Genomic DNA, 18,917 nt, shown 5'->3' on the forward strand with positions numbered 1-18,917 from the left:
TTTGGTAATACACCTGAGAAAGACTGGCACCCAAAACTGCTTCCCTATATATAGATAGAAAATAAGGTTTAAAAACAATGCTTAAAATCATATATATGTAGCACATTTTCTACCTAAAATTCAAAAACAAGCTGAATTTTACTTTATTTTCAAGTAGTTAAAATTTTTGGACATTCAGGTACTCCGGTAGTTTTATTTAAAGAAGTTTTATTTCCAGAAAAAAGTCCTGGTTAATAGTGAACATTCAAGCTTTATTTTTTCCCATAAAGCAATAGCACTGATATTGCTTCTATCCTGACCTGCAGTCTGGATCCGGCCATAACTCCACTTAAGATAAAAAAAAAAAAAGTTATTTCACCTGTGACAGCTTGCATATGAAACTAGTCTTAATCATGATAGAGAAGTGGGGACGGGGGAGGCAGGAGCAAGATGCTGGAATTTATTAAGTACAAAGGTACACAGCATTTAAAATTTTTGGTTTCTACTTAAAGAAATCTCTTGGCTTAATTTTCATTCAAATGAGCGGCTTTTCATTGGATTATGAGACTTTTAAAGCAATACAGCCTACCATTTAATGAAAAAAAAGGGGGGGGGGCGCCTATTAGAATTAAATGAGCCATTACCAGACTAATTAAACAGCAACACCAAAAAAAAACCCACCACCCAAAAAACCCCACAGTTTAAGAGAGTCTGAAAGGAATGAGAAGCACATGTTTTGTCAGTCCTGGGGTGAAGCTCAAAACAGGCACCTCACAACACTAATCCCCTCTGAAAGCTGCAGCCCAGTGCTGAGGGCTATTGCTGGTGGCTGCTATCTCCTAACTACAAGATTAAAGTGTGGTTTTGATGATAGCGAAACTAAGTAATGACATTTAACTGTCAAAGATGTAAGACAGAAGATTTTAAGGACTGACTGGTAATGAAGTAGGAAAAAAAAAGCCTGCTGTCGTTTTATACTGTTTGGCGTAGGTTTTACACGCTAAACAACCTGAGGCACTGAAATTACTTCCAATAACATCTTTTCCAGGTGTACATCATAAGTCTAATGATGATAAAAGTAGATCAACAGTGATTAATCTGTGCACCTAATTACTTAATGATTTTTCAGAAGTGGACCAACACCACCCTGCACCGAAGCTCCTGCTTTACAGAGACTTATTAGAAATAAACTATTTTCTTAGAAGCCATATGAAATTTTTAAAATACCTTGAGAAAATATTTGTAATAACATCTAAGAGAAATAAGGATTTTCGGGCTACATTAAAATGTTTAGAAATAGAAAGTGAAGAGCAAAAGTGATAACTGTATAAATACTTGAAAGGCAATGTACCATAAAGAGGAAAACAGGAATACTTGTACAGGAAATGACAAGTGAAACAAGCTGAAATGGGCTTCAGCTAATGAAATAAAATTCCACCTGAAAATTAGGGAGAAAAATGACAGGGAGGATAATCAAATAGACAATGGAAGAAAAAGCTGTCTTAACAAGGGAAGAGAGAAACCAAACAGATAAAGAACTCTCAGAAGAGCTTTCTGGCATACATACAGTTAATATGACAGCAAAACTCATTTTTAAACACAAAAAAGCACTTAATAGAAACCTAAGAGAAAAATCCTCAATTTCCTAACCATTACAGTGTACTTGAATCCAGCCTCATGGCATAAACCCTAACTTATTACACAACATCTTCAACTGCATTTGAAAACTTTAAAATTGTTTTTAAATATATATAACAGCATCTCTGAAAAAACGAAGCACTACCGTGGTGGGACGTCTGGTCCCATTCAGTTACATTACAGAACATAATTTAAGTGCATGGTGTAATTCAGAAGAAGATTTATATTGAGTAAATTGAAGAAACCCACGAACCACTGAATAAAACACTGCCACTTTGGATGCCTGGTTGAAGTAAGTACCAGCTAATCAAGCCTAACCATCTGCTCTAAGCAGAAGTGCTGTTTCCTGAAACACACCCAAACTCCATACACCAACCTATAATTCTAGTCAGATAGTGCTCACTGAGTAACTTGCCAGTCAATGTTACCTGTCACACACCTACAATAAGCATAATTCAAGGAACAATCAAGGGCCAAAATGTAAAATAACTTGGTTACTCCCCCAGAGCTATCAGCCTGCTTCCTCCTCTCCTCACTCCCTGTACGTGTGCTAAACCCTGTAGGTTGCTGCCTGCTTTCTACTGGATGCTTCCGAATGACAAAATAGGTGAATTTAATGATGACATTTAGAATAATTATTAACAGATATCACAATGTGCTGGTTTTGGCTGTGCTCTGTAGTGATTAGTGATGTTTAGCCTGGGAGATTTGTTATCAAAACACTGACCTTGAGCTTAACCTGGTATTTGGGCTCTGTACTGAAGCCATTACCGTACTTCAGGTACCAACATCAATTAATAATTATACTTCTTCCTCCGAGAGGTTTTTTGTCTAGGAAATTCAGAATGGCACTTTCACAACCACCTTCTGTGATGTCTTCTCCCTTGTTACAGTAACTTCTCAGCATCTTGAACATCCTTGGGTAGTTAAAATACTTCATTGGTATTTCTTAGAAGTATTGCTTCATTTTTGTGTAAGGTTAACAAGCAATTTACGAATATGACCCAGGCTCTACGAGAGTACGGCCATGGGTGACACAGCACGTGGCAGAATATGGGTCTACTATCTAGAGATATGTTATCTAGAGAACTTCTCACCTCCAATGGTCTGGAACTTCACTCCTGAAGTGATCCTTCACAGGATCCTGGTGAAGAGACAGAATGTTTGGGGAAAAAAATAAAAAGTGCTGTAGCTATTCCAAAGAGGCACAACTTACCACACTGTGCTGGTCCCTGGCCAGTATCTACTAAACACTGCTTGATATTATGCAGCACCCTCTGGGAGAAGAGAGGGAAAATATCAAAGGTGGAAAGCTGCTGTGTGGTATCCTGCACGAGAAGTCACAGAAACTGATGAAGGACAAGCTGAATCAAGTCAGTTTGCAGAGGTGAAAGATAGCCAGCTGGCTTTAAATATTGATGAATGAGAAAAATGGCCAGTACTTTATCTCTACACTGACTCATGGATGGTGGCAAATGCTCTGTGGGGGTGGCTACAGCAATGGAAGCAGACCAACTGGCAGTGCAGTGGTAAACCCATCTGTGTTGCTGAACTATACGGCAAGATACTGCTGCTCGGGCAGAGAACCTGGTTGTAAAAGTACATCACGTAGATGCTCACATACCCAAGAGTTGTGCCACTGAAGAACACTGAAACAATGAGCAGGTGGACCAGAGAATTGAAGTGGCTTAGGTGGATCTGTGATTGGGAAGATAAGGGTGAGCTATTTATAGCTCGATGGGCCCATGACACATCAGACATTCAGGAAGGGATGCAACACACAAATGGGCTTGTGATCGAGGGGTGGACTTGACTATTGATGCCATTGCACAGATTATCCATGAATGTCAAACGTGTGCCATAAACAAACTAAGCAGTTAACGGCTTTTTAGTATAGAAGACTGTGACCAGTGACAACTGGCGTTCCTCAGGGGTCAGTACTGGGACCAGTGCTATTTAACATCTGTCAGGCACATGGACAGTGGGATTGAGTGCACTTTCATGAAGTTTGCTGAGAACACCAAGCTGTGTGGTATAGCTGACACACTGGAGGGAAGGGATGCCATCCAGAGGCTTGAGAAGTGGGCCCATGCAAACCTCATGAAGTTCAACAAGGCCACGTGCAAGGTCCTGCACAGGAAGCAGGGCAATCCCAAGTACAAGCACAGGCTGGACGGAGAATGGATTGAGAACAGCCCTGAGGAGAACGACTTGGGGATGGTGGTTGATAAGAAGCTCAACGTGAGCTGGCAACAAGCGCTCTTAGCCCAGAAAGCCAAAAGCATCCTGGGCTGCGTCAAATGAAGTGTGGCCAGCAGGTCGAGGGAGGTGATTCTGCCCCTCTACTCCACCCTGGTGAGACACCACCTGGAGTACTCCGTCCAGCTCTGGGGCTCCCAACATAAGAAGGACATGGACCTGTTGGAGCAGGTCCAGAGGAGGGCCACGGAGATGATCAGAAGGCTGGAGCACCTATGCTGTGAGGACAGGCTGAGAGAGTTGGGGTTGCTCAGCCTAGAGAAGAGGAGGCTCCAGGGAGACCTTATAGCAGCCTTCTAGTACCTAAGTGAGGCCTACAGGAGAGATGGGGAGCGACTCTTTATCAGGGAGTGGAGTGATAGGATGAGGGGTAATGGTTTTAAACTGAAAGAAGGTAGATTTAGATTAGCCATTAGGAAGAAATTCTTTACCGTGAGGGTGGTGAGACACTGGAACAGGTTGCCCAGGGAAGTTGTGGATGCCCCATCCCTGGAAGTGTTCAAGGCCAGGCTGGATGGGGCTCTGAACAACCTGGTCTAGTGGGACGTGTCCCTGGCCATAGCAGGGTGTTAGAACTAGATGGTCTTTAAGATCCCTTCCAACTCTAACCATTCTACAACTTTATTTTATTTCAATTATTAAACTGTTCTTTTCTCAACCCATGAGTTTTCTCTCTTTTACCCTTCCAATTTTCTTCCCCTCCATCCTGCTTAAGGGGGTAGTGAGCCAGTAGCTATGTGGTGTTTAGATGCTGGCTGGGGGTTAAAGCAAGACAGCTAGTTAGACTTTGTTCGGAAAATATTTTGGAAGAAAAACTTATTACACCCAAACAGCAGAAAACACACTTTTTCCTTAAACTATTTATGGGATTTCAAGCTTTGATGACTTTTGTTCAAGTCCTCTTTCCAATGTGGCCCAAATGAACACAGGACACCTTTGAAACACCACTGACATTGCTATGCTTTCATCTTAAATACAAAAGCAACACAAGAATTCGGTTCTAGAGGCTGTGTGAAGGTACACAGCTCGTACCCTTAACTCAAAAAAGCAAATCAAAAACATTCCACAAAACTGCTCAGAATGAAAAAGTATTTCAATTTAGTAGACTGCTACAACTAGAAAAGTCCCAAGTGAATAATTTATTTTGTTTTTACATCTTTTGTGTTTCATATATAACTTTTTCTTTGTGTAACTTAGTCAGACCCCGCCCCTAATTTTAGCTTGAAAAAGAAAACTTAATTGGCAAATTATAGCAGTAATGGTATTGCATGATTTGTATGTGTATTAAGTGGGATTGATGGTGCAGATGTGGCTTTAAAACATCATCCACTCAGAACATCATTTAACTCAGTTTTGCCATTTGAGACACAAGCACACAGGCAGAAGTTAAGCAGAGGCTCTGTTACGCTGTCAAGACTGTACTTTCACTAGTATAAGGTGTTTATCTTGGGCGTAAAGGCTAGAACATAAAAGGCACCACCAGAAGCACATCTTACAGAATCACAGAATGGTTTGGGTTGGAAGGGACCTTAAAGATCATCTAGTTCCACCCCCCTGCCATTGGCAGGGACACCTCCCACTAGATCAGGTTGCTCAAAGCCCCATTCAGCCTGGCCTTGAACACCTACAGGGGTGGGGCAGCCACAGCCCCTCTGGGGACCTGGGCCAGTGTCTCACCACCCTGATAGCAAAGAATCTTGTCTGCATATGATTTAAATATTCCTGTGTCTATTAAATATTGCCGGTGCTCACTTAATCTGCTTGATTCACAATGCAGTTTCAGTAGCTAACACTATTCGACAGCACATGGAGAGATTTATCTGACTCTACAGAAGTTGAAATTAATTATTAAAAACTTTGAACAGAAATGGGAATAAAAATTTTCCTCAGAAACAGACGACATTGAATTTTAATATTAAAATGCATTTCACAGCAACAATCACAAAACAAAAGATTTTTGATGTATGGATAGAAATTGAGGAAAATATGCATTTATGCCAGTATAATTTTGCTTCCTTGAAAGGGCACGCAAATTACACCATGAGTCAGTAAACACAACTCAAAAATTCCAACTACCTACCTTCCTATAATTTCACGGAATTTTCAGCTCAACAAAAAGTCCCCTCCAGAGAGGTTTTACCATCATACCCTTAGAGATTTTAAGTGCAGTGTGGACACTTAACAGCCTTATTGTTTCCAGAAGCAAAACTTATACATACACTCTTCATATGCGCAAAGAATCTATATAAGGGTAAAAACAACCCAAAGTGAAGTAAGAATTCAACAAAGTAAGAGAAGTGACAAAATGACAGAGCACACAAAGTAAAAGCAGTAACAAGGTAAAATATATCCTCTGATACAAAGCGATGCATAGTAAGCGAAGAGTTAATAAGCATGTCACCACGTTAAACAGAGCAGGAGTGATAACTAAGCAACCTCCTTTAAATCTGCTCTTGGTCAAGTATTAAAAACACTCCCCACAAGTTGCTTCAGTATATACCAGCAGAACCCCATCAGTCTATGTCTGACTAAGTGCTGTGGCTATGTCTGGATGTCCTTTGAAAAAAATCTAGCAAAACCGTACACGAGGCAATAAAGTAACACAGTAATTTGTACCAATATAGGTCATTTGTCGATTCACATTATCTAATGCTAATTGATGAAACTCTTAAGTCAACATTTCACAACCCTATAGATACAAGAGGCCTAGCTTCATTAAGAATAGAACTGAGGCTTGTTCTTGAGCCAGCTGGTCTTGTTTCTCCTTTTTGAGACAACACTTTTACAAAGCAACAGTGGATGGATTTCAAAGCTAACAATTCAGCATACAACTGGTTAAACAACATTAAAGAGCAGCGGTGCCCGAGAACTTGCTATGAGGATCTAGGAAACTTTTGTCAAGATGGATGAGTACAAGCTCCAGAAGTCAGGCTGAGTACCAACGGAGCCTGGGTGGCCTCGCAGGAATGCGCAGGTATCAACCCAAACATGCCGCTGCTTCTCAGCCTTCAGATTATCCAATTATAATTGGCTCGTATCAGAGAAAAGGGAAGAACAAGCATTTTTATCACCTTTAAATCTAAGCTGAGGTTTATCCATTTCATCCAAAACCAACAACTATAACCCACAAGCAGGACAGAAGAGGTGTGCTGGCCATGGGAAATGCCATTTATTGGATTAGCAGCACTGAAAAAAGGTTTTGAAGGTCTTTTGCACAGGAGCATTGCCACAAAAGTAAAAACAAACCTGCCATTTTACAAGTGGCTGCAATTTTTTTAAAATTTAAATTCACTGAAAATGAATTAGCACGATCCATCAATGTGATGCAAACAACTCTGAAGAAAAAAATTAAGATGTCTACTCTACATACCTTTCTTCCCAAGATAATTTTACTCACTTCTCACAACAGAGTCACTGTACCTGAAATGTTTACTAAATTTAAATGTGTTGAAGGATTAAAGGAAATTAGTATTTAAATAAACATACATGCTCAGGACAGTTAAATTCATCATCCTTAAAAATACCTATTCATGTGCAAAATGCAAGATCTGTGTGAAGGTGAAGATTATCATTACACAGAAAAGAGAGAAGAAATAAAACAGACTAATTTTCCACTGCAGTATACACTAACAGCAAAAACCCCACAGTAGAAAAGGTGACTTTCTGAGATTTTTAGGTATCCTTTCATAATCAGCATAGGCTAGTTTCAGACTATAATAAAACATTAATACCCCAAAAAAGGCAAACTGAGGACATATAATGGAAATGATGCTTGAACTTTATCAAGTTCTTGGAAAGTACTAGGAAGTTGGTAAATGACAATTATCCCCGGATTTTTAGACTTTTAACATAATGTTTTAGTAATGCAAGAAGATTACTAGAAGTATGTTGTAAGCATCTTTGGTATAAATTACCCTGTTCAACATTTTCATAAAGACCATGGAAGATGAATAGCGAGGTCACACAGTTTATTAATGCTGTATTCAATGTCAGTTTAAAGCTTGTTAAAAAAGAGCTACAGAAAAATCTCACAACACTGAGCAAATGAATTCAGTCTATTAGATCTTTCCAAAAGCTGATAAGTGCAAAGAAATGTAGGTGAAATAGCTGACTGTATACATTTGAGTTCTAGCTTATTCAGAAGATACTTTTAGAGTTATGGATGTTCTGTAAAAAACACATACCTGCCACAATTTTTTTTTAATACTGCTGAGCTCCTAACAGAGTATTACGAAATGAATAGAACAATGTTTTAGTGTGCTAGTATTTTTAATACTGCATGCAGTTCCAGTCACCCATCTTTAAGTGCAGTGCGCACTGTTTGCAAAAACATAAGAACCATTTAAAACACTGTAACACCAAAAATTGAGAGTTAACATGGAGATAAAAGTACTACTAATAGGCATGGCTGGCACCAAGCATATTAAAAAATCTGACCTAGCAAGAGGAAAAGAAAAAAAAAGTTTACAATAAGAATACTGCTCTTTAATTAAAAAAAAAAATACATTAAAATTTATATTTAATTTATTTAATTATATTTTATATTTAATTTATTTAAATTAAATATAAATTTTAATGTATTTTTTTTTAAGTGACAGTAAGGCCAGTCATTTTTTGGTTCTACATCCAAGACAGAATGACAGAATCATAGAATAATTTTCACCAGAAGGGAACGTCTCATTTCTGCTAGTCTAATCCCCCACTCAGAGCACAGTGAGCTAGATAAACCCGGCTGCTCACGGCATTGTCCAGTCAAGTTTTAAGTATCTCCAAGCACAGAGATTTCACAGCCCCTTTTGGAATCTTGTTCCAGTGTTTAATCACCTTCTCCTGTGTTGCAATTCATATCAGTTACTTCTCTCACTCAATCACTGTGGACCTCTGAGAAGAACCTGGCTCTGTCCTCTTTACCCTCCCATCAGTCAGTTGAAGACAAGATCTCCCCTTCCTCAGCCCAAACAAACTCAGTTCTTTCAGCCTCCTTTTGTACATCATGAGATTAATGGCTACTGTTCTGCATGCTGAATTTGCTCTGTATTACTTCCAAAGTGTGAGCTCTGGCCTCTGCTTCCCATTTAATTACAAAATGGATAATTTTTAGGTTCTTTTTTAGCTCAGAAACAATTCCTGCAAAGCAAGAGCCTTCAAGATTTTTAGCAAGTACGGTTAGACAAAAGTATCTTCGGGTCAATTATTTTTCAAGAAAAGAAATGTGTGCTGGGTTCTTTCTAAAAATCAAAGGGGCAAGCTTTTCTCCTTTAAGAAATAAATTCCATACTTCAGGCTTAAATGCAATATGCAGCTCACTTCAAAGTTGCTTCCTATGTTTACACATTGTCAAAAGGGACTTAACCTTTCATAGCCAAGTATGAAAATATAAACTAAGTGGAAATGCACCTTACAATAGCTAGATAGCACTTGGTTGCTTTAAGAGCCTGGCAGTAGCTCATGGTGATCAGGTAACCTTTCAGCTCGGGATCAAAGGTGGCCCAAGCTCAGGGAAAACACCACCGATGGGTGCTTGATGCTGTTAGTAACCTCACCCAACAGAACAATGATCTTCCATCACCCTTTGACAAGAATGCAGATTTCTATCTAAATACTCAGATATTTACATCACAAAAACATTACCACTGACATTTTTAGCTCTGTAGAAAAGCACTATGTGAAGATGGAATAGGAACTACCTTCCATGATCCCTTACTCAAGATTAACGCATACAAGGAGCACAGAGAAAGAATGGACAAAGTTAACATCACTTACAATTTCTTTGAAAAAAAAAGTCAAAGCACCTTTCAAAAAATATGAAGTAACTTAAATAATGACAAAGTTGAATCTGTCAAAAAAAAAAAAATTGCTGCTCTGGAAGGCAGAGGAGAAGGATGGACAATGAGAAACAGGTTATGGCCTACAGGAAGCACCAGTTTTGAGTTAGCACAGTATCCGGGTGTTCTCACTCTTCTTCCCACACAACTTTCAGTACGTCTTGCAAAACACCTTGAAAATCGTTTTTGAAAAGCATGAGCAGACATTACTAATCCCTGCCAGTCAGCAACTAAGCCACTAAAGTAACTTCTTTATTCAGGTAATACTACCATTGCAGATCAGAGCAAATATCGTGTCTTGAGTTCATAAAAACGTTGGCATTTGGGCTATTTCTGTGTTACTGATGGAACAGTATTAAGGGATTTGCTCTTAACAGCATTGAACTGTATTCCCAATGAAAAATGTTTGCTTCCCCACCCCACCCCTGGAATGAATAAACATTTATAATCTGCCTACAGAATGAATTACAATTACTTTCTACCTGCAACTGCACTCTGTACTACAGCTACAGTTTTCAGCAAGACAACTCACAACAGTAAACATGAACTGGTAACTCTGAAGTCTAGTGACAAATGTTTACTGTTTGTCCTAATCCATGCTGCTTTTACAGATGCTTTCTTTGCTTGAAGTGCTGAGATGGAAATCAAAAGGTCGTGATTCCTTCCCTCAGGCCTCATCTCATTTATGTGTATCCTCCTGTCAGGGCCTTGAGTGCACTTCCATCACCCTAGGGGTTTAGCCGCCAGAAGGGCTCCATAAGGAGAAAGACGCATCTTGAAAACACCATGCAGCTCTGCTTCTCTCCTTGTTGCAAAAATCTTAAATTCACAATACACAATAACCCTCTTCTCTGTGCTGCCCTAATGGTATCTTCATAGTTAGTGACCTGTCTATGCATGAAGATCCTAAAGGAGGTCTCCACACAAATATCCTACAACCAGTTGCTCTGGCTACACCATTTGTTTCACAGCCATCTACAAGCTCAAGTCTCTATGCAGGATCACAAACCACAGTAGTTATTCCATTGCCATAATGGCTGCTAAAATTGAAATTTTAATTTTCTTGGAAGTTTTGGGATCGTTTCAGTACCAGCTAAGTTTTCAGTTCACCATGATATGCACTATCTTTGTACTCCAGAAAGATCAATGCAGCATTAGTAGAACTTGGATCTCCTGGAAAGCCTGTTGCGGGTGGAATGACCAAGGGCTCACTACCCCAGCCAGCCAAACACTCTCGCTGAGCACTTTCAGCACAAGCAAATAACATACAGTAATGGCTCCACGCCACATGAGTTCAATGTGGATTAGACTCCTGTGGTGCTTGGTATTTTCCAACAACGGGTCAAAAGTCATCTTCTGCAGACCTGATTTCTACACATTGGTCTTGAACAACTGCCAACAGTCTATGGTTGTGACAAAGGGCATAGTCTCACAGTACCTGAATGAAGAAAGGAGAGCAGGTGTACTGACAGTGATCAGGGTCATCCAACCTTCCAGTGGTTGCTGAACAAGCCCACAGTGAAGAGGCACACCAAGCCAGGTAGCCAACACATCAGGAACCAGATCAGCAAGGTGCATGGCTGGACAACCACACAGCTGCAACCTAGATGGGGCAACAACTAAGGCCAAGGGCCTGAGCTTAAAGACAACTCCTGCGTGAAAGGGGAACCCTGATAAGACTTCTCACAGCTCTTTCCACAGCAGTCTGACTCAAGATTACACAGCTGCACCATATCCAAGATGACCTTGAGCAACAGCAGCCAAATGAACTGCTGGAGGACACGGTATGTGAAGCCCTGACACCTCCTATCCTACAAGTACCTACTGCTCCTCATTGATGGTGATGGTGCAGGTACCAGTGACAGCAACAGCAGTCAATAAAATTCTAACACCCTTATTTCCCATTGACAAGACTTGTAACAAATTTTAAAAAACACCTGCATCTATTTTTTCCAACTGTGTTGTTTTGGCAAAGCTGTAAGTAGCCCAGACAAAGCTGTGTGCAGTCCAGGAGGGGCAGGAGAAAGCGGGGCAAGCTCCCATCCCATGCTGGATCAGAAGATTTCCTTTTTATTCTGGAAACATTACATACTCCATATGATCCAGGGACAGAAAGTGCTTTAGAATTAACTGTAAAAGCAAGACTGCAATTTTTATTTTCAAAAAAGTCCCAATAGCATAGCCCACAAGGCTTCACAAGTTTTTTAAAAAAAAATAACGTTAAGGCCAAATATGGTAGCTGCAATATAAGAGCAAAATAAAATACATAATCCCAAAATTTTAGTTTAAAGATCACACGAAATTGGTGATAAGGCAGTATCTTCTTTATTACAACAAACTAGATCTACCAGAAACAACTGAAGGCCCTGTGCCCCCCCCGCCTTTGACACTGAAGTTTTAGCTCTTATAGCTGTGAAGAGGAATACTTCTACTACAAATATAATCCTGCAGATGATGTAGAAGGAAAACTGTAAAAGACAAATGGTAAATATGTGTCATTAGGCTTCAGAGTTACCAGTTAATTTTTACTGCTATTAATTTTGTATGTATTCTTCTGTCAGGCTTCATTTTGGAGGCAAATCAGTACTGGTAACATCAGAGCAGCTGGAGAGATGAGGTACACACAAACAAACAAAGCAACTTCTGTACACATGTATATATGGAAATATATATATTTCCCACTGTCAAGAAATTCCTCTGGGCTGTAATACCAGACACCCATCTTATTTCCTACCACCTGAAAAATGCAAAGCAATCTCCCAGTTATTCCTTAATTGCTTACCAGAGAAAGTCCACTCTCCATTTAAAAAAAAACAAAACCCAAAAAATGACAACAACAAAAAACCCAACAACAACAAACAAACCCCCTTAACCTCTACTTTACTACTGTGTTCTTCAGTGCACCAAAAATATAGGTCTTAGGAAAGTAAATTTCAGAAGTTTCTTAAAATAGATTGTTTCCACAAATTACGTATTTGATTGGAGCAACAGGGATAATAAATTGACAAGAATCTTATCGTACTGAGACAAAGGATTATGGTACATCATTATAACATTTCATCATTCCAACCTTGGTTTGTTTGCCTGACTTGCACCTTTAAAAGATGGTGCTTCTCCCCTTCCAAAAGGCAGCATCTACCAGAGAATTAAGGTGATTTGCGCAGAGTGAAAAGCAAAGGCCTGCCTACAGGTCAGGCAGTTGCATTTATATTCCCTTGACAACAAGCACCATCCCTATTCTCACTCAAGGGAATATTATCACATTTCCCCCCCCCAGATCAAAATTAAGAGTCTTCTAGAATACACACAGTCCCACTTCAGACAGAAGAGGATACGGCTCTCTTAAATGGTAAAGAGAAATTGTGATTTCTTAATGCATGAAACCCAGTGCTACTGCTTAAAGGAGCAGGCTTCTGAACAGCTGGGGGTTTTTTAAACTTTCAAAGCAAAATTTTTTCAGCATATGGAATAATGAAAAAAATGCTCTTTTCAGTACTACCATCTAGCCTACGCTAGTGAAAGCTGATAAGCAAAATGTATTTAAGAATGGTATCAGCTGTGTTTCTTGCATATAAATGCCATTGTTGAAGGTGTGCTGATCCCAGCTAATACATGTTCTGTTTCCATAAAAAGTTCTAAACCAAAACCACCTTAAGACAGACATTTGAAAAAAAAAAAAAAAAAAAGCGCTTTGGTTGGTTAACAGCCATCTAAAAAAAATACACAAAAACCCCCACAGCAATGCAAAATTTTACTAACTGCAAAAATACAGAACAAGAGATACACACTCCGTATTATGCAAAAGTGCCGTACCAACATGTATTTTCCCACTGAATTATATAAAAATGTAGATTTGCAATGCACTAATTCTATAAACCCAAACAAACATATTCTGTGAAGAAATTTAACATTCAGAACCGCACAAAGCGATAGGCACACAAGAGCTTGCTTGTTAAAGACGAACCGCATCTCTTCTAGGAAATGCTTTCTGAATACATAAAGGATATTTTCATAATAAATGTCACATCTCTTCCCCCCCCGCTTCCTCCCCAACAACACTCCCAATCCTTTTACAAGCTGCAGTGGGTTTTAAAGGCGCTCGATCTGAACGATTCACACAAAAAAAGGCTTTGAAGCAGTGCAAACGTTTGCCCTTATTCTATAGAAACTGTATAGCGATAACTTGGCTCTTCCCTCCCCCCACTCAGTACCTTTCTGGGGTAGTGACTTCACATCCTTTGACATCAGCACAGCTTGAAAGGGGGATGGGAGAGTTACGGCAGAAAGCAGCAAAACCTGCTTTTAACTATGTATGCAACGCCTCTACCCATTCTTAAATCTTCCCAAAATGCATTGAATAGAGCAGGGGTTTCGATCCGCTCCCGGTTTTACCGCGGCGGGAGCAAAGGGGGAAGGGATAGGGCTACAAAGGACTTCCTGCTCCCCGTACCCCAGCACCACAATAGCCATTTATTAGCTCACCGGAGGGTCGCGATTCCCTCCCAACGCGCACAATAACTCACCTCTAATATGCAAAAGGGCCACGGGCTGGAACGGCCCATTGGAATTGGCTGCGTCAACCACCATCCTGCTGCCAGCTCTGTTACATGTCAACATCTAGGCTCCGGCAGGCAAGGCAATGTATTCCTTAAGGCAAGAAACCAGCCTCCATTTTAGTTTAAAAAAAGACAGAAACTGAAGCGCTCTGCAGCTGGAGGGAACTGGCTAGTTAGTGATGTCAGCGGGCGGGAGGAGCCCCATTGGCTAACGGCAGCAACTTAAAAATGACACGGAGGAGGCCGCAAATGAGCGGCGGCGGCTGCGGGGCTGTCACTGCGCCCCGCCAGCGCGGGTGTCACTGCGCCCGCACCCACACCCCGACCCCCGCAGAGCCCCGGCCTGAGGGGGGGGACAGGTCTTTGGCCTTTGCTTTGGGTTGGGTTTTTTTTTTTGTTATGGTTTTTTGTTTGGTTGGTTTGGTTTTTTTAATTATTTCCCCCACAGCTCATATTCAGAACGCACCTGCTGGAAAGAGCGTGTGCGGTTTTTTTTTTTATTTTTTTTTCTTCCCTGAAAATGCCAAAAGCTTCATCTTCCCTTCACTGAGGTTGCCAGCAACTACCAAACAGAAGTCCAACTTAACCGTGGAAAACCACAGCATTAAAGGCAACATCAACAACTTCAGCTTTCAAGAGCCATATTAAAAGGTAGCTCACAGTAAGACACAGGTCCTCGAATAATTATTATTATTGATTTATAAATACAAAACCTCATAAGCATTCCCATGAAGTCTTTTATGACTGGTTGCTAATATGTATGTTATGAATAAAAAATATATGCATCTGACATTCAGGAGATGAAAGGCTTAACTATTCACACTCACCTGAATGTTTCTTTCAATCTAGAAATGGACCTATCTTATGTTTAACTTAACATTGGTAAACCTGGATATTGCAAATGTCAGGTTTTCCTTTCTAGAACATTCAGTAACTATAAGTAATTTTTTAAAATTATTATTAAAACCTAAACAATCGCAGCACTAAGAATCAATACATAGGCATATGGAAACAGTTTTGCTGCATAATCCCAGAAACAGAAAAAAAGCACAGATTAACAATTTCTTAACTTTTGAGTCAAATTACTTAAGGAACCAAATTATGCTGGAACAAAACTGTGAGCAATTTTCTTCATCATGTGAGGCTTGCACATTTATTTTTACAATGAGCTATCTGAAGGACCATTTTGTCTCCTAGGTACTGTACCTCTGGGAGTGATGTTCAAAGAAAAAGACAGTATTACACTTGTACCATCTCCAAATCTGTGCTTCTCCCCAAATACTATTTGCATCAGAATGTCACCTTTAAACATTTAAATTACTTGATCTACAACACTGTCCTAACTTACATCTGCTCAAAAAAAAAGGAGTACATCAAAAGAAGAGAAAGAGACTTTTCAATTAGGTAGTTTGCTGATGGAAATTTGGAAGAAAAACAAATTATAGGGCATATGCATACCAAGTTAGAAAAAATATATCACACTTCAATGATACACTGTCAAAGGTGAGTTAGAGCTGTACTGAATATTATTGAATTGGATCAAGGGAAAAGACTAACTGGGATATAACAGAAGGATATTACCCATAAGACACGTGAAGAAGTCAATTGGATTTACTGACTGCTGACAAGGCCTGATGTGAAGTAGTACCTCTTGGATGTCACACCTGAAGAAGGATGTAAACCTGACGAGAAAACCCAGAGATGACCAATCTAGAAAATATTACTTAGTTAAAAAATAAATAAAACTGCTCTGTTTGGTGTGGGTTGGGTTGGTTGGTTGGGATGTTTGTGTTTGGGGTCTTTTTTGATAGAAAGGGCTAAACTGAGAATATCCATGTATTTTAAAAAGTAATTACGGAGATGGAGGGAATTTTTTTTTTTTTTTTTACATTCACTACAGACAGTAAATTCCTCATACATCAAGGAAGATTAGGTTAGACATTAAATGTAATCCTCTTGCAATAAGCATAGTGAAACAAAATAAGAGACTGCAAATTTATTATTTAAAAATTAATCTAATAATTTCAAAAATGGCCAAACATAATGAGTGATATAAATGTAGTTGATCTTACTTTAGAGAAGAACATCAAAATGGACTACGTGAACTTCTGATGCCTTTTAAAACCTCTTCCCTAAGACTACAGAGATTCAAATAATTTGTCTCTCCAGTCTAGGCAAAAACAGGGGAGGTGTATTCTCGAGAATGTCAGGTTTTATATCCGTATATCCCTTGGGTATACCTTAGATGTGCAGTTTTAGTCTTATAAAACAAAAAGCTACCATAGAGATATGCCTTTAACAAAACTAGATTTAAAAACAAAAAACAAGACCGACCTCAAAGAAAGTTTTCTACAAGATCTTGATGGATGATGGAGAAAAGAAAACTGAAGAACAACTCATAATTTTTTGCAGTGTTTTCATATGCCGAATTTTGTAAGCCAATTCTGTTTCTTTTCCCCATCTAAAATACAATTAGACTGTTCTACAGTGATAAGCCACAGCATGAAGCAGCAAAAATTAGGTTTAAAATTCCAGTTTATCTGGTAACGACATCTTTAAGAAGGAGCTGCTCGATCTCTCCTCCTCCCTACTTGTGTCTTTGCTTTAATGGTCAACTGCTGCTTCTTTCTCTTAGAAACTCCCTGCACAGACTAAAATGAAGACTGCTGGTATAATGGCACACAACTTAACTACAGTACTGGAACACAACAGAGCTAAAAGGGAATGTTATTTTAGTTACAGTGCCATTTCCTATTTTATATATAAGCACAGCTTGAATAGTTGGAGGTTCATTAGCAAATTTTAGGTAAGGGATTATGAGTTGACAACCCTACATTGTTCTTCACTAAAGAGAGTAAACATGACATTTGCAGCGCTAGCAGTAGTATTGGCAGAACACTACATCACATTCAAGTAAGTTTTCTCTTGCAAGATGTGCATCTCCTGTTCACGTCTTCCTCTTCGCAGGACTGTGTTACATCTGAGGCCAGTACTTAGTAACTACCATGAAACTGCTTCAAACAGTCACAATTCAGTGTATTTCTGGTGTGCTTCTTACAGGACACTAGTGGAGCTGAAGAACTTAAATCTTTGTAAGACCTTTTGCTTGTTAACAAAATCTGGTATCTTCTCACCAGTCATACAGATTGAGAGATACATTCTGCTCAAGAGGTTTGCATACCTCCCTTGTTTCAGCCCGAAAACATTTGACTTGCCACCGATGGAAAATATTTACTTATGTTGAATTATTTTGAGCAACTTCATTTGGGAAACAAATTGCAAAGAATATCAAGTTAGGAACTGACTTACTAATGGGAAGGGAAAGAATATTAGGGCAAGTGGAACAGAGCTAATAAATATCAATGGGAGAAGGAAGAGGTTACTTGAATGAATTAATGAATACCCTTCTGCTGCAAGAGAATCAAAAACTGTATTAACTTCAGCTACCCATTTTTAGTATTAAACGAGTGAAAAAACCATATTGACAGTACAGAACAACTGTAGCTATTACAGGTTTCCTCTGAACCCTGCTCGTCACTTCTAACTTCCTGATGATGGGAATGAAGGAAAATCCCGTAAAATTCTCAGGATGTAATTAAATGTGTTACATTTAGGATCCGGCACTCTTTACAATGGGAGGCTATGTAGTATTTCTTTCAAAACAAATACTCCATTTGGGTTGTGACTTAAACAAACAACCCTACCCGTCCCCCCCCAACTAATTCACCCGCCCAAAGATTGCCTTTATTTCCATTCTGAACTAGCTGCTGTTCTAACTGATAGTGACAGGATCAACAACATGTAAGATAATTTAAATTGGATGAACTTCTATTTACATGAAGACACCTTGAACAAAGTTGCTTACCTCTCAAACTATAGGAAGGGACTTCATTTTTGGATTGGGGGAGGAGTGGGCTATTTAGTCTGAACTTTAAGGTAACTGAAGGCATAATTCCACAACTTCTGAAGCTGCTATTCCTCAGCGACCTAAACCAGCCTAGTTGCAGACTGCTTCAGCCCCCTTCCTGCATTCCCCTCTGCTTTATTTTGCTCTCATATGCTTCAGTGGTCATCAGACCCACAGCTGAGTTAGCTTAGTCCATTAATCCAAGAGAAATCCAAGAGAAAGCCACTTAACTTCATTGTCAGGTTGGTCTTCTGTTAACTTAGACTGTGCTCCACGGCAGCCTAAACTAAGCTAAGTCTAGATGAGCTACTGCTGCAATCCCACCTCTTCTGAGCCAACCGTCTGAAATTGCTGCACAAGGGCTGGTGCAGTTGCGTGGCTGAACCAGATTAGCAAACTGAGCAGAGTTAAAATGAGAAGGAAAAGGGTGAGTTTAAGCCACCTTGATTCCATTATCTGGTTCACCAGACAGCCACCCAAAAAAGGAATGGGTATAAACATGACTCGCTTTTACTGGTAGGACCAACGTAATTCACTTTTTTCCCTCCAATTATAGCCTAAGCAAAACTTAACCATTTGCACAAATGATGTCGGGCTATAGAAAATATGGGTCTCTTCACAACCCTGAACAATGAGTTACTCAAGGACAACAACTTTGTTTTAGGGGAGAAAAGGCACTGGATGTTACACATTCTGGAGAAGAAACTGCCACAACAGGAAGGATACTCGGCTTCTCCTACAAGGGGCTGACTC

At 39.6% G+C, this 18,917-nt stretch overlaps 1 protein-coding gene across 5 annotated transcripts in view; it reads right to left on the reverse strand.

The window, feature by feature from the left end:
- PPP2R5C (protein phosphatase 2 regulatory subunit B'gamma) overlaps window positions 1-18,917 on the reverse strand; it is an 86,272-nt gene that overhangs the window by 40,700 nt on the left and 26,655 nt on the right. The window contains exon 1 of one of the 5 annotated variants that reach the window (XM_074583972.1): window positions 14,225-14,443. The exons of the other annotated variants lie outside the window; for them this stretch is intronic. Within the exon in view, the coding sequence (XP_074440073.1) occupies window positions 14,225-14,318 (94 nt within the window). The 5' untranslated portion in view covers window positions 14,319-14,443. Of the gene's footprint in view, window positions 1-14,224; window positions 14,444-18,917 lie in introns of those variants that run through there. 5 annotated transcript variants of the gene reach the window in all.

The sequence above is a fragment of the Larus michahellis genome, chromosome 4 (genome assembly GCF_964199755.1).
Source record: "Larus michahellis chromosome 4, bLarMic1.1, whole genome shotgun sequence".
NCBI lineage: Eukaryota > Metazoa > Chordata > Aves > Charadriiformes > Laridae > Larus > Larus michahellis.